Source organism: Rhinoderma darwinii, chromosome 12 (assembly GCF_050947455.1).
Source record: "Rhinoderma darwinii isolate aRhiDar2 chromosome 12, aRhiDar2.hap1, whole genome shotgun sequence".
Lineage (NCBI taxonomy): Eukaryota > Metazoa > Chordata > Amphibia > Anura > Rhinodermatidae > Rhinoderma > Rhinoderma darwinii.
In genome coordinates, this window is record NC_134698.1 from 77,633,815 (window position 1) to 77,648,512 (window position 14,698).

At 42.0% G+C, this 14,698-nt stretch overlaps 1 protein-coding gene across 3 annotated transcripts in view; it reads left to right on the forward strand.

Annotated features, from left to right (window-relative positions):
- Window positions 1–2,371: 2,371 nt before the first annotated feature.
- FERMT2 (FERM domain containing kindlin 2) overlaps window positions 2,372–14,698 on the forward strand; it is a 65,297-nt gene continuing 52,970 nt past the window's right edge. Inside the window, exons 1-2 of one of the 3 annotated variants that reach the window (XM_075844176.1) lie at window positions 2,372–2,652; window positions 4,144–4,310. In XM_075844176.1, the coding sequence (XP_075700291.1) occupies window positions 4,154–4,310 (157 nt within the window). In that variant the 5' untranslated portion in view covers window positions 2,372–2,652; window positions 4,144–4,153. Of the gene's footprint in view, window positions 2,653–3,017; window positions 3,078–4,143; window positions 4,311–14,698 lie in introns of those variants that run through there. The other 2 variants (XM_075844174.1, XM_075844175.1) reach the window with 2 other exon arrangements.

Sequence of the window (14,698 nt, forward strand, 5' to 3'; positions counted from 1 at the left end):
TAACCACCTAGGACAGGGGGACTTGTTTGCCACCCATCTCCTCTCCATGATCCTTGGGTTAACATTGTAGCATCTGTGTATCAGGGAATCCCAATACAGGTTCTCGTCACCCATCAACATAAGGGATGAGGCCAACCTGGACTAGGCCACCTATCCCCAGGGGCCCCATAGCAGTTGCAGCCATCCCCTCTATAGTATGTACACCCTTGAAAGATGTGTTAGGGTAAGAACCTACGCAACAGAATTCATTGCGGAAAATCTGCAGCGTAATACAGTATCAGCAGAGTGAGATCTGAACAAATCTCATCCACACACAACAGAAAATATCAGCCGAATTTTTTTTTTATAAATTAACCTGTGGTGCGGTTTTTGAAGCCGCAGCATGTCAATTTATGATTGGGAATCGCTGCTCTTCTGTTGCGGGTATTGCCCATTGAATTCAATTGGAGGTAAAACCTGCAGAAAAAAAAAGCTATGTGTTGCGACTTTTGTGGCAGAAACGCTGTGATTCCGCCGCAAAAATCGGAGATTAAAAAAAAAAAGGTATAAGGTATTTTTAATTTGAAATTAATAAAAAAAAGTTCATACTTACCCCCCTGCCATAGTCATAGCGATGCGATTCTCTCTTCTGAGCGCAGTCCGGCCTCCAGAGATGACGTTTCATCACATGTGACTGCTGCAGCAGTTACATGAACTACAGCGTCATTCTAGGAGGCCTGGCTATGTTCAGAAGAGATACGTAACCATGACTATAGCCGGGTAAGTATAAACTTTTTTTATTGCTGCAGTATTTTCGCAGTGGACATGCTTCCCGAAAAACCGCATGATGCGGTTTTTCAAGCGTAATTCCCTGCGGGTAAATGGGCAGATACTCTGTAGTTTTATGCTGCATATCCGCCTAGTGTGTTCCTACCCTAAAGGGTAAATAAACTTTAAAAAAAAAAAACTTCTGAAAAAGTTTTGATTGGTGAGGACCCGAGCACTCAGACCCCCACCGATCGCTAAAACAAAGCGGCAGAAACGCTCGGGTGAGCGCTGAGCCGCTACGTTTCTAATTGACTTTTCTAGCAATAGGTGTACGGGCTCATAGACTTTTATTGAGCCCGTCTACCAATTGCTCAGCTTTCCTAGAAAAGCCGGTCAGAAAGGAAGCGACTCAGCGCTCATGCTTTTGCTGCTTCATTTTAGCGATCAGTGGGGATCTCAGTGCTTGGAGCCACAGCGATCAAAACTTCTGACATGTCATTATGAAAGTTTTGAAAGTTTAGTTACCCTTTAAGGTAGTCATGGGTTAGAAAAACATGGCTGCTTTATTCATAAAACAGCGCCACACCTTTCTATGGGTTGTATCTGGTATTGCAGCTTGTCTCCATTGAATTGGGCTGTATTGTTTTTCTAATCCTAGAGTTCCTCTTTAAGGCTGGGTTCACACGACCATGTTACGTCTGTAATGTACGGAACGTATTTCGGCCGGAAGACTCGGACCGGACACAGTGCAGGGAGCCGGGCTCCTAGCATCATAGTGATGTACGATGCTAGGAGTCCCTGCCTCGCTGCAGGACAGCTGTCCCGTACTGTAATCATGATTACAGTACGGGACAGTAGTTCCACGCAGAGGCAGGGACTCCTAGCGTCGTACATCACTATGATGCTAGGAGCCCGGCTCCCTGCACTGTGTTCGGTCCGGGTCTTCCGGCCGAAATACGTTCCGTACATTACGGACGTAACATGGTCGTGTGAACCCAGCCTAAATTGTGCAACTTTTTTCATATACTTTATGTAACTCAAGGTAAGAAATATAGGGCAATTCTAATCATGCAAAATTCACATTACAGTTTGTGTCTGTGCCTATGAGCGCGCACCCAAGTCGTCATTTAGCCATGGCTTCACTACGTTCACAGCCTCAAAAACAAACATAAAAAAAGTCTAAAAATATGTAAAATAACACAAACCCAAAAAAAGTTTAAAAACTGCAAAGCAAATGACATTTTACACTGTTACTGGACATAATAAACTCTATAGTACAATTCTTTATTATTTACATGTCTTAGTGTTGAGTTTTCATCTCCTTGATGACGTCATCTCATATGACTTCTACTTCTATATGCAAAGATGTCCTGCAGCAGCAGCAGCCTGTGACTTCCACATCCTCCAGCTGCTAAGAGTGTGTGTGGGGGAGGTTCTTTAACATCTGGAGGCCAATGATCTGCAGCTCCAGAGCTGTATAACGGGACAGCATCCCCTCCAGCCTCCTCTCCCACCCCCCATCCACCCTGATTCCCGGATGTTGGATCCAATCCTGGAGTTTTATTCACTTCCATAAAAGGGCAGCAGCCTCCTCAAGACTTGTACTGAGTGTGCAGGATCTCAGCATCTCAATTCCTAAAAACTTTTCCACCCCTACTTCTGCTCCCCCCTCCTCTTCCTCCTCCTTCACTCAGTGAACAGTGGTGAGTCTCAGCAAAGAAAAAGGGAATAGAGGGGAGTGACTGCAGCAGATTGAGCAGCAGTGACGTGAGCCCAGAGCCTTGCAGCCTGGGGGACTCCATTAGCAGAGCTCACACTGCCCTGCACAAGGGAATCTGCCTCCTACAATCTCTGCATCTTCCTGAGGAAACATTGTAACATTATCCAGACACATCAGACTCAGAGGTGAGTGTGCACTCATTGCATGGTTTATACATGCATCTTGTCTATATCCTCCCCAGCCTTGTCTTTCCCTGGAAAGTTAATATTCCACCCTAGGCTAAAAGCAGCCAGACCGGTTGTATAAGTTGGAAGGAACAGGTGAACAACGGTTTGCAAAGAGCATAATGTGTGTAAATGGCTTCATGGATAATCTGCATGGCTGCAAAGTAGCAGAGAGGAGCTGGAGAGGGATCCTGGATTGTAGGGGAGGAAGCCCTGGACTAGGAGGGGCTGCCTGGGAAGCACAGATCAAGCCACTTTAAAGACACACACACTGATTTTTCTCTTAGGCCATATGGCATTTTGTGGGACTGTAACCCATGATGATGGCAGGGAATGCTAGGACTTGTAGTACCACAGCAGATAGAGCACTTCTGGATCTTTAGAGTGTAAGCTCTGATGCTAAGGGTGTGTTTTAGTTCAGATGTCTGTTTATAGTATTTGTGTATTTATTGCTAAGAGTGATTGATGGCAGGACATGCTTGGATTTGTAGTTCCACAGCAAATAAGAGAACCACTGGATCTTTAGATTGTAATGGGCAGGAACTTGTTTCATTTGTAGTCCATGTTTTATTCAATATGTATCTTATTTGCTGGTTTTGTATATTTACATCTTAGTGTTTTATAAATAATGGATAAAGCTCTAGTGTGTGTCTCTATGTTGTGATTTACCAGCAGGGAATCCGTAAATATACAAGTATGGTTATCAGGTTATGCTTGGACTTGTAGTTCCACAGCAGATAGAGAACATCTGGCTCTTTAGAGTGTAAGGTCTGTTTTTAGTTCATATGTCTCTTCATAGTATTTGTACATTTACTGTTAAGAGAGATTTGATAGCAGGACATGCTTGGATTTGTAGTTCCACTGAATATTTGGATTGGAATGAGCAGGAATTTTGTCTCTTTAGGTTTCAATTTTATATTTAATGTTTTTATTTAATATGTATCTTTTATATTGTTTTTGTATATTTTTACATCTTGGTGTTCTATAAATAATGGATGATTAATTATTCACCAGGCCATGTGCTTTATGTGAAATGTTTTGTTTGTGGCAGCAGAAATACAAACAAAATCTTTGTTCCTTTTTATTTTGGGAAGGGGGGGGGGGTGGATAGACAGGTCTTGTGGTGTTAATGCTCATCTTGAATAATTTCCTTTTATATCAATGAGCTGGGTGTGATATTGCTGCTCTGTAGTCCTGGGTGGGGATAGTAAAAAAAACAAAAACTACTGGGATTTCCCTGTAAGTTTTAGGAGTTTCAGTTGTGTTTTATATCTTTCACTGTGAATGTTTCAATATTTGATGTAATTAGATACATTAGAAAATATTTTATTATGTATCTTATGGCTACATAAATATGTTGGTTGAGGATTTTACTACTATAGAAAGTATATAGATGGATGGTACTAGTCTTCTGCTCCTTGCTAATGGGATTGTCATTTCCTCTCCACGCAGGAAGGCAACGATGGCTCTGGACGGTATACGGATGCCAGATGGCTGCTATGCCGATGGAACATGGGAACTAAACATCCATGTGACCGATCTGAAGCGGGATGTTACTCTCAGAGTCACTGGAGATGTACATATTGGAGGGGTGATGCTTAAACTGGTGGAAAAACTTGGTAAGTTGCACATGGGGTAGGTGTGGTTGGCTGACTGTACTGTACTTGGCTTAGGGGAATGGGAATGATCCAAGGTCTGGAAGAATGAATTCATTTTTCTGTTTTCACCCTTTTCTCAATAACTTTTTTTTGTTCTGCATCCACCTTTGTACTTTTAGTTTGCTCTTTACTTTGTAGTTTCATTCAGGATTCTTGGTAATGGCTTATAAAATCTTTTAGGCTTGTTACATTGTCAATGTTTCAACATTTCTATAAAAGACGCAAATAGATGGAGAACAAGTAACGTTTGTGTTACTCTTTTGGTGAGGTAACAAGGGATCTAAGGGAATTGCTATGATATACTGCTATTATTGTCATTGTTGCTTTGGGTAGGGCAAACATTTCTGATAATTAGTATAGTAGGGAAATTCTGTGTGTGCAATTCTTTACTTCTGTTACTGTAATTGTTCACTCAAAGGGAACAATCTGGTAAAGTAGGGAAGCCATATGAAATCAAATCCTCCTCTCTTTCCTACCAGCTGTTTTACCATATCCTGTGCCCACTATGAAACAGGCAGAAAATAGGGTAACAGAGGGGACTTTGATCCCTCCGACTTTTGCGCTGCACGATTATAGGTTCGCTTCAGTTTATAAAGGGAGCAATTCTTATAATATCTCAGCTGTTATCACCGGGGAAAGCTATATTTCCACTACAATGGCTGCGGGGACCCCCCCATGTGACGTTGTGAGACAGCCCATGTAAATGGGTTCTCTGGGAATACCTTTTTAGATAGACCCCTTATTCTAGAATATTCATGTTTCTTAAAGGGGTTTTATGCAAATAAAGATTTAATCGTTGTAACTTGAAAAGTGCTATAATTTTCTATTATAAGTCATGTTTCAATTACTCACCATTTTTATCATCTGTGGTTGAAAACTATTTCAGGGGTTAAAAAATGCCTCCTGACTAGTCCTGCTCACACAGCTGAGAATTTGCTTATAATTGTATCCAGTCAAGGCAATCCTTTTGTGAGTTCTAAAGCATTAGCAGTACAAACCCCTCTACTGTCCAGTTTGCTACAATGTATTAGCCTGAAGTCCAGGTTGTTTAGCTTTCAGATCATTGTCTAGACTGGACAGACACAATTTTAACAAACCTTCCCCTGTGCCTTGTGTTAGGCCCGTAGAATTCTTCAAGCTGTTCTTGTTCACTGACCATAAGCAGAAATCTTGAAAATGGGAATGAAGTGAAACACAATGTATATTAGAAAGTTGCAGAATGTTTTATTTCTGCCATAATTAAACTTTATTTACCTAAAACCAGAATATAATTTCAATATGATATTATATTTTGACCCCAGAGCGCTTTTTCTTGGCTGCAGGGGGAGGTTTCTGTTTACTTATGTCTTGTCTATGTACATATTCACATGTTGTCCCCTCTCTGTTTACATACACTCGTCCATAATCTCTCCTAATATTTGCTGGTTGGTATTGACCCACTTGTGGGGTCCCTAGCAGGTCATAAAAGTCATTTTTGACACGACCCCTTTAAATTGTCGTTGCCATTTCATGTTTATCGGTGGCTTTGGTTATTGAGTTCTTTGTATCCTTTAGCAGCTGTGAGTCTCCCAGAGTTGTCACCAGCAGCAATCTTTATTCTGTGTTTTGTGACCTTGTTCAGGATGTTAAAACAAACCAAAATCCTGTTCCTTATTTCTCATGCGACTGCTTTATGTTCTTCGTTGTCAGCTATATAATTTTCATTTTAAGTATGGAGCTTGTTTTTTCTGGGAGACTTGGACGTCTGTCAGTATATAAATAGCTGTATCCATGATTTGTACCTTGCTAAAGTAAACATGTCAGATAACAGACTGTCTGCTGTATGTACACACCGTCCAGTGCATACAATGGGGCAGCATGTGTAAATCCGCAGCCTATCTACCCTAGCATGAATGATGTGTATCACAGACTATTTCTACTGATAAGTTTACAGATATGACCGTGAGTCACCGAGTCTAGGTGATAAATTTGCCAGGTAGCGGTTTATTTCTCTGTTTCTTGCAAATAGTCTTTTCTAAAAAGTTAGGCCTGGCTCACATCTTATATGTAGTCTACGTTTAGTGTATACGTTTAATGCATATGCTTCAAATGTAGACAAAATGTTGCCATTCTTATGTTTCCATACAAGTTTTTGTTTTTTTACGCATGTTAAACATATAGGCATATATTTGCTACAGCTTGGGTATCTGTTTAATGTTGAAACATCTGTCTTTTTTCTTCCACCAGATGTGTTTAAGGTATGCGTATGTTGACTGTAACGTACCAAAAAGTATACGTTTTCGTTAGTGGACAGAAAAGCTTGGTAGACATTACTATTCTTTCTTTAAAAAAAAAAGTTCTTAAGAAGAAGTGCATCCCAAGATAAAGGTGGTCAAAATTATACTATTTTTGGACTAAGTTTGGTCCATTAAAGTCAATAGATAAAAAAATAAGTTTGAATATCTTATTTTAATATACAAGTCTATACGCTCAATGGAGAGCAAAATCGAGATGTAACCAGAACCTTACAGGGAACCAGGAAAATTCAAGTATTGCTATCGAAGAATTAAAATAAAGCGGAATAAGTTCATTACTCTGCTCCGTTAAACATGTTGTCACTAATCATGTCTACATTTCTGAATTTATTTACCTTCTCAGCACTTTTGTGTGGCTTTTTCTAGTTCTGTACTTGTTAGAAGTGGCAGCTGCTGGTCTCCGCCTGTGGGAGGGTCAGCTTACTTGTCCTTACCTGCCTGTTTCTAACTCTGAGTGTAGAGATTCTGCTTATGTTATATTATAGCTTCTACTAATTGTAACAAGTACTTCACTCTTGCTGAATTACGATTGGCTAATGTCACCTGAGTGACAAGTGATCAGGAAGGAGCCTGCAGGTAAGGGTGGGGTGTGTGGTGGTAGAGAATATTCTGTACAAAGCTTGGGACACCAGGGGGTGGCACGTGACCAGTATACCTGGAGAAGAGGTGTGAGAATAATCCAGTCATGGACATCACACACAACTCCTATAGGCTACAACTACAAACATGGGTTATCAATGAGAAAATGTGCCTCAGTCTCTCACACTGTGTGAAGCAGCTTCATGCTGATAGGACAGTGTCACAGGCTGTGAGGAGGCTCCACCTCAAGAGAATCTCTGGTGTTACCTCCCACTTGTTTAGTATAGCCTCATTTGCATATTTAGAAAAAGGCTCATAACTTTAAAATGTTTTGGGACACAATTTTCACTATTATCAGTGTGACGGCGTCTATTAGATTAGCTAGGAGATTGGGCATTACTAAACTAGTGACAGATCCTCTAAGAACGAATGCGTGGCTGAAAGTAATCAAACTACTCAACCAATGTCTGGTGTTGGTCATCAGGATTGACTGTTTTTAGGCAAAAGAACTGATTGTTAAAAAAATGTCTGCCTATTGGTCCCTTTAGGGCAGTCTTCTAGGAGATGGACCATGGGCAAACTAAGGCAACATGGCAGAGCATTGTGCACTGTGGCTGTATGGCTACCTGGTCCGGGGATTATGTGCTGCCGTATAGGCTCCGTTACGGGGATATATGTCTGGAGATATAGAAACAATGCTTCCTTATACGTTCATACATATGGCATCCGATGGAACTTGCCACCATTTTTATCGGATTTGTACGGGTTCTGACAAAAATAAATTCTGTGTGCTTCTCTGTTAAATTTCAAAGCATATGGAGGGTATAGGAGCAGCTTCATACAGGGGTGCAGCTATAGGGGGTGTAGAGGTAGCAGTCACACCTAGACTCTGGGAGCCCAAAGGTCCTTAAACCAGATAAGAAGACACCAGTATTATAAATGATATATTGGGGGGGGGGGGTCCTGTTTTAGATTTCGCATTGGGACCCGAAGCTTCAAGTTACGCCACTGTCTTAGTACAAAACTGGGTTGTTATATGGCCGCGTGCATGAGGTTTAACTATATACTACCCAATTTGCTGCAACAGTCTCCATACTGTGTGACGGATGCTTGTTTGGTAGATGGCTTTTCAATGGAAATTGTACATTTCTAAATCCAGTTCCGAATAATTTAGTTTGCAATCTAATTTCGTGTGTGTGGTTTTTTTTTTTTTTTTGGTTTTTTTTTTGTTTTTGTTTTTTTTGTTCTGGTTTTATAATGATTATTCAGGTCAGGGATTGTACAAGTGGCTGATGATGATTGTCTTCATGGTTTCTGCTGCTTGTAGGAAGCTGTCACAACAAGGACGTCCGTACTTGGCACCATAATGACAGTGAAATCTGCTCCTTTGAACAGAGATAAGATTTTGCAATTGTCAGTGTGTCTGAGCTGCAGTGCTGTTACATTATCTTGTACGTTATCCTGTTCATTCTCTTATCTATTAGCTCGTTGATTTGAAAGCTGTAAGCAGGGCCCTTAGCGGAGCAGATAATCCATAGTCATCCGCCCTTTGCATTAGTTGTTGTCTCCATATGCTTCATAAATTGACAAACATTAGATGTGGCTGGTTAATCTATATAACAATCTCATGCCTATGGGGGCTGTCCGATGTTCCCTTGTGGGGTGGGAGGACAGGATGGAGATCCGATAGCACAGCATTACCTGGTTGATTGTGCACGTCTGAAAAACATTTAGGCCTCGACTGTATTTTTCATCCGTAATTACGGACCCATTCTTTTCTATTGGCCGCGGACATCTTTCAGTATTTTCACTGATGGGTGTCCGTGCTGAAAAAATTTATAGAACCCGTCCTATTTTTGTCCGTAATTACGGCACGGACTCCAGAAGAAGCCTATGGGCGCTTCCGAAATGTGGACTGCTACGGATGTGAATCCGTAAACCGTCCGTATTTATTGAAACGTTGCTATGCAACATGTTGGTGACGTCGTTGGCAGCCTTTTCCCCTTGTGTTTTTTTTTACCGGAGCCGTATGTAGGGATGCAATACGGGCCGTATTTGCGGATACCATTCCGTATTTTGGGATAGATGAAAATAGTCGTGTGCATGAGGCCTAAATTGGGTATCTCCTTTTAATCCGATAATTAACGCAGACAGCTCGGGGCCCCCGTGCAAGTACAGTATATGGGCCCCTTGCTCTCCAATATCTTATCATAGATCACCACCTTATGTTGCTCTAACAATCCATCAGTAGTTATTTACATGCACTCTAATACAGAAGGAAGCTGCTCTAAGGTGACAGTGGGCCCCTTACCTCCTGGGCCCCTGCACATGTTATGAATGGTATGTCCGCCCCTGAATCCAGCAACTCCCAGGTCCCACTGATGCCGTATTTAAGAAAAATGATTAATTGCAAAGCTCAGTGCTTTACGATTTGACCTTGATGCGTGAGCCGGTCTGCACGTTTTTGGGGTGGTTGGGGGAAATTTTGGTCTGTTGACATGACATCCAGCTTTTAGAAACGACTTGTCTCCGTACACAAAGTGCTGATGTTTTTCTAATGTTCTTCTTTGGTGCCCAGGCTGAGATCTTGAGGACTGTCCTGTATGGAGATGCGTGTATTTGGATACAGCGACTAAGGACCTGAGCATTTAATGTATACAACGTGCTCCATAGATTTGCTTGTGTCGTGCAGGGTACACATTAGGAAGCACTCTACATGTCTCACCATATGAAAGTCTTGCAGTTTCCCTTAAGTTCAATTAACAGGAGCTAAATTTATCCACTAAACGACCTCTTAGGGTATGTTCACACGGCAGCGTCCGTAACGGCCGAAATTACGGGGCTGTTCCCAGGAGAAAACAGCCCCGTCATTTCAGCCGTAACGGCATGTGCAGGCACTTGAACGCCTCGTCCATTACGGACGTAACTGGAGCTGGTTTTCCATGGAAAACGGCTCCATTTACGTCTGAAGAAGTGACATGACACTTTTTTGGCGCGGGCGTCTATTTACGCGCCGTCTTTTGACAGCGACGCGTAAATATACGCCTCGTGTGAACAGACAAACGTCAGCCCATTGCTTTCAAAGGGCAGATGTTTGTCAACGCTTTCAAGCCGTAATTCCAGACGTAAAACGCCCGAATTACGTCCGTAATTTGGCCGTGTGAATATACCCTAAAGCTGACAATTGGGAGTGGAGTGCAGCTTTCCCTTTCATCCAACAAAAAGGTGTCGGGTCTTGTGTCAGGTGGAGAGAGAAGTGCTGCCAGTTCACTATGCTGCACCTCATCCTTGTAATGGTCGACCCCCAACTCGCAGATCTTAGTGGGCAGAAATGAATTCAATTGCCTAAAAAGGCGCTGTCACCAGTGTAATGCTTCTCTATCTCCTACCCAATCTAATAAACGCTTTGTAGGTAACTACTGATTTTGTAAAATTGTCTTAGTGACAAAGTTCTGATCATTTTACATTTATGCTAATTTTTGCTAAATGCCCAACTGGGTGTTTTTTTTTTTGTAGTTTCACTAAGTGGGCATTGTAAAGAAAAGTGTATGACGCTGACCAATCGACATCATACACTTCTCTACATTCATGCCCAGCTTTATTCACAGCACAGCGTGATCTCGCATGATCACGCTGTGATGTCACTCCCGCAGTTTCTTCACCGGAGCAACGGGAGAATGACCAGACATCGCCTCCAGTCGTGCAAAGACTATTATCCTTCTCAGCAGCAGTCCTGGCACGGCTGGAGGCTTTGTCTGGTCATTCTCCCGTTGCTCCGGTGAAGAAACTGCGGGAGTGACATCACAGCGTGATCATGCGAGATCACGCTGTGCTGTGAATAAAACGGGACACGAATGAAGGCTGATTGGTCAGTGTCTTACTTTTCTTTACAATGCCCACTTAGTGAAGCTACAAAAAGCTAGAAAAAATTTGCATAAATGTTAAAATGATCAGAATTTTGTCACTAATAAACGTTTTTCAAAAAAACCAAAACAGCAATTATCTACATTAAAGCATTTATTAGATTTGGTAGGAGATAGGGCAGTGATAAACTGGTGACCGAGCCTCTTTAAAGAGGACCTGTCGCCTCTCCTGACATGTCTGCTTTAGTAAATACTTGTATTCTCCCTGAAATAACAATTCTGGAGCATCTTTTCTTAGATCTCTGCGTTTTGTCGTTCCTCTGTTATCCCTCTTGGAAATGTATGAGTAAATTGACAAGTGGGTGTTACCAACTGTGGGTGTGTCTCTACACAGACTGACATTGTCCAATCCCTGCTGACCGAGTGACACACCCCTGTAACAAGTAGAATGCTAACACCCAGTTGTCGGTTTTTTTTTTTTTTTTTTTGTTTTTTTTTATTCATAAATTTCAAGGAAGGATAACGGAGGAACGGCGGAGTTATGAGTAAAGATTCTCCAGAGTTTTTATCTCCTAAGGAATATAAGTATTTACTAAAACAGACGTCTGGAGTTGTGACCGGTCATCTTTCAGGGTATCTTCAAGATCCATGTAGTTTAGCATAAATCTAAAATTGCTCATAACGTACTCAAAATGATCGTTTTTCAAAATAAAAACCACTGCGGTTCTCTACATTACAGCGGCGATCAGACTATGTAGGAGACGGGGCACTTATAATCTGGTGACAGAGCCTCTTTAACGTTTCTTCACAACCAATCACATAACATTTTCCTATCTATAGGGAACCTAAGGACCGAAAACAAAGGGTTTATCTTATTAAATTGTCCTCTCCCTCGGGCTACACTATAAACTGTGGTTTGGCCACGCGTCTTGTCCTCGTGGTGCGATGCTCCTTGTGGAGGTGACTCATGTTCTATTAGATAAAGCGGGGACAGCGCAGGAGCTTCTATCTGCACATGCCATAATCTGTTCCAATTTTCTAAGCCATGAAAGGAAGAGGAGAAATATTTTGGCCGCGCGGGTCCTTCGCCCTCTGAGGGGAGAGATCTGTGTCTGTACACGGTTATTTTTATATCCTGGCCGCGCTAGTGAAGGGGAAGCCGGTCAAGGTGACTTCTGCAGGGCTATTAAGCGCTCCAAATAAAGCAATTAGTCTGCACAAACGGCAGAAAGTGACCGCGGGGCCTCTCCCTCTGACTTTATTGATTTTGTTTTGCCCCTTTTTTTTTTTTTTAGCTGCTTTTATGTAAAACAACGTTTACTGGCTGCATTTGCTGCAACGTTGTGGGGATAATGAATGAGCTTTCTGTCTTTTTACTGCTTTTCACGTGATGGGTGTGGAATTTTAAAAATCCACGTGGTTCACAGGGAATCTGCATTATAGACCAAGACTGGTGTACTATAAAATCTACCTTGTGACCCAAGAGTCCGGGCTGCTATCTGTGTGATATAACTCAGCCCGCGGCTCGTGCCGGTTTCACACAATGTGCAGAATTTTGGTTTATTTTATTTTTTTATTGACAGACTTTTTTTCAGGTGTTTTTGGTTTTTTTTAGGTGCGAAACGCTGCGGATGCTACAAAGTCTATAGTAAAATACGAGGGAGCCTACAGCAGTTTGTTTTGTGGGTTTTTTTTTTGTTTTTTTTTCACAAAATGCAACGTGCTCTGGGTAGGGTTTTTTTTTTTCCTCAAAGACTTTTCTATAGGACCCCAAAAACACAGAGGGGAAAAAAAAAAACACGGCAAAAATGAAAAAGCTTAGAAACAAACACCATGAAAAACCCTTAGGCCCTGTTCACACTGAGTATTTTGACGAGCTTTTTGGCGCGGAAACCGCTCCGGAAAACTCGTCAAAAACCGTCCGAAAATGCCTCCCATTGACTTTAATGGGAGGCGGAGGCGTTTTTTTTTACCGCGAGCGGAAAAACCGCCTCGCGATAAAAGGAAGCGGCATGACCTATCTTGAGGCGGTTTCCGCCCCCAAAACCCCATTTTAAATCAGTGGGAGACGGAAAAAAAACGCCTCGATGCGTGTTTTGACACGTTTTTGTCAAACCACTGCAAAAACCGCGTGGAGCAGATTTTGCAGGAGGAATTTTCCTCCTGCAAAAAACTCTGTGTGAACTAGGCCTTAAAAATTCATGTGTTTTTTGTGATTTTAAAAATACAAAAAAAAAAGTTTGCGTATATGAAGGAGGGAGGACTAACGGCCACAAGTCAACAAAATGCCAAGTGATGAGATCCAGAGTGCTCGTCCCTCCCTTGTCCATAGGAATTAACATGCTGCCCATAGATATCAGGTTGCTACTGAATGATCCAACCTCAGCCAAATGGCATACTAATTCTTGGTAGGGAGATAAGTGGTGCCGAAACATATCTGATGCCGCTTATCTGCAGTGTGGATATAATGGTTAAAAATTTGACATTACGGGACAGTCGAGTTGTCTGCATAGACATTAGAGTTTAGTGCTTTCGTGACCATGTAGGAGATCAGGGATGATAACAGGCGTCCAAACCGCTTATCTGCCAGCAGTTATCTCTGGTGCGTTTACTTGCTGCTCGCAATAGGCTGAGATAATTGGGCTTTTTAGATGGAAAATGGCATTTAGTCTCTGTCACTGTAATGGTTCCTAGTATTACTGAGGTCAGCTGCTCATTCAGATTCTGGGAAGTGGCTTTATGGTATTTAAATGGAAACTGCACCAGATAAACGTTTGTGACCACAGGATTATAGTAGATCGCCGGGTCGGAGGTTTTACCTGGAGAGGTCGTTTATAGTGCGGATTCTTTACTGACAGATTTGGTTTTTTTCCCATCATGTCTCAATTTTGATAAGATCTTTCTCCTGTGCTCCTCGTCGCCCCCTGCTGCATAATGCAAGAAAAGTGGGGGTAGGGAAGTGACAACTGCTCTGAGAATATTTCTGGCCCTGAAAACGGTTGTTGGTCTTTTTATACCCATTCAGCCAATAATCTGACCGAATAATCTGAATGTTTTTTACACTAAACGCTGTTAGGATAGACGTTATACAGGGGTGGCCGCCCACTCGGGACCCCCTTTTGAGCCAGTGGAGAGAGGCTGACGCAGACCAGAGCTGTCCTTATATTACGTGGATGGCTATTCATCTACTATATTTTGACTGACTGAACCTTTCTGGGGTCTCAGGACCCCGTCCTGTGGTGATCAGCTGATCGCCGACACAGCTCTCCGATTTAAAGGGGTAAAGTAGTTTTGTTTTCCTATATAGTCCAACTTTATTGCTTTTTTGCAATATTGACCTTTTTAATGTAACATTGCTCAATCCCCTTTGTCCCACAGACAAAGTTTAGAAAAAGCATTTTAATTCCTGTCGCAATCAGGGGTCATATAGGGACCTTGACTTGGAATTGACTGTAAGGACGGGGCTCCATGGTGTATTTTCATCATGCAATTGTCGAAACCGTGGGATACCGCAATCTCAATGTTTCCCTATGGGGAAAAAAAAGTTGAGCAGCAATTGCAAGAATCCGAATTCTTGCAATAAGAAGTCGCCCATACCTTTTTTTTATTTTTC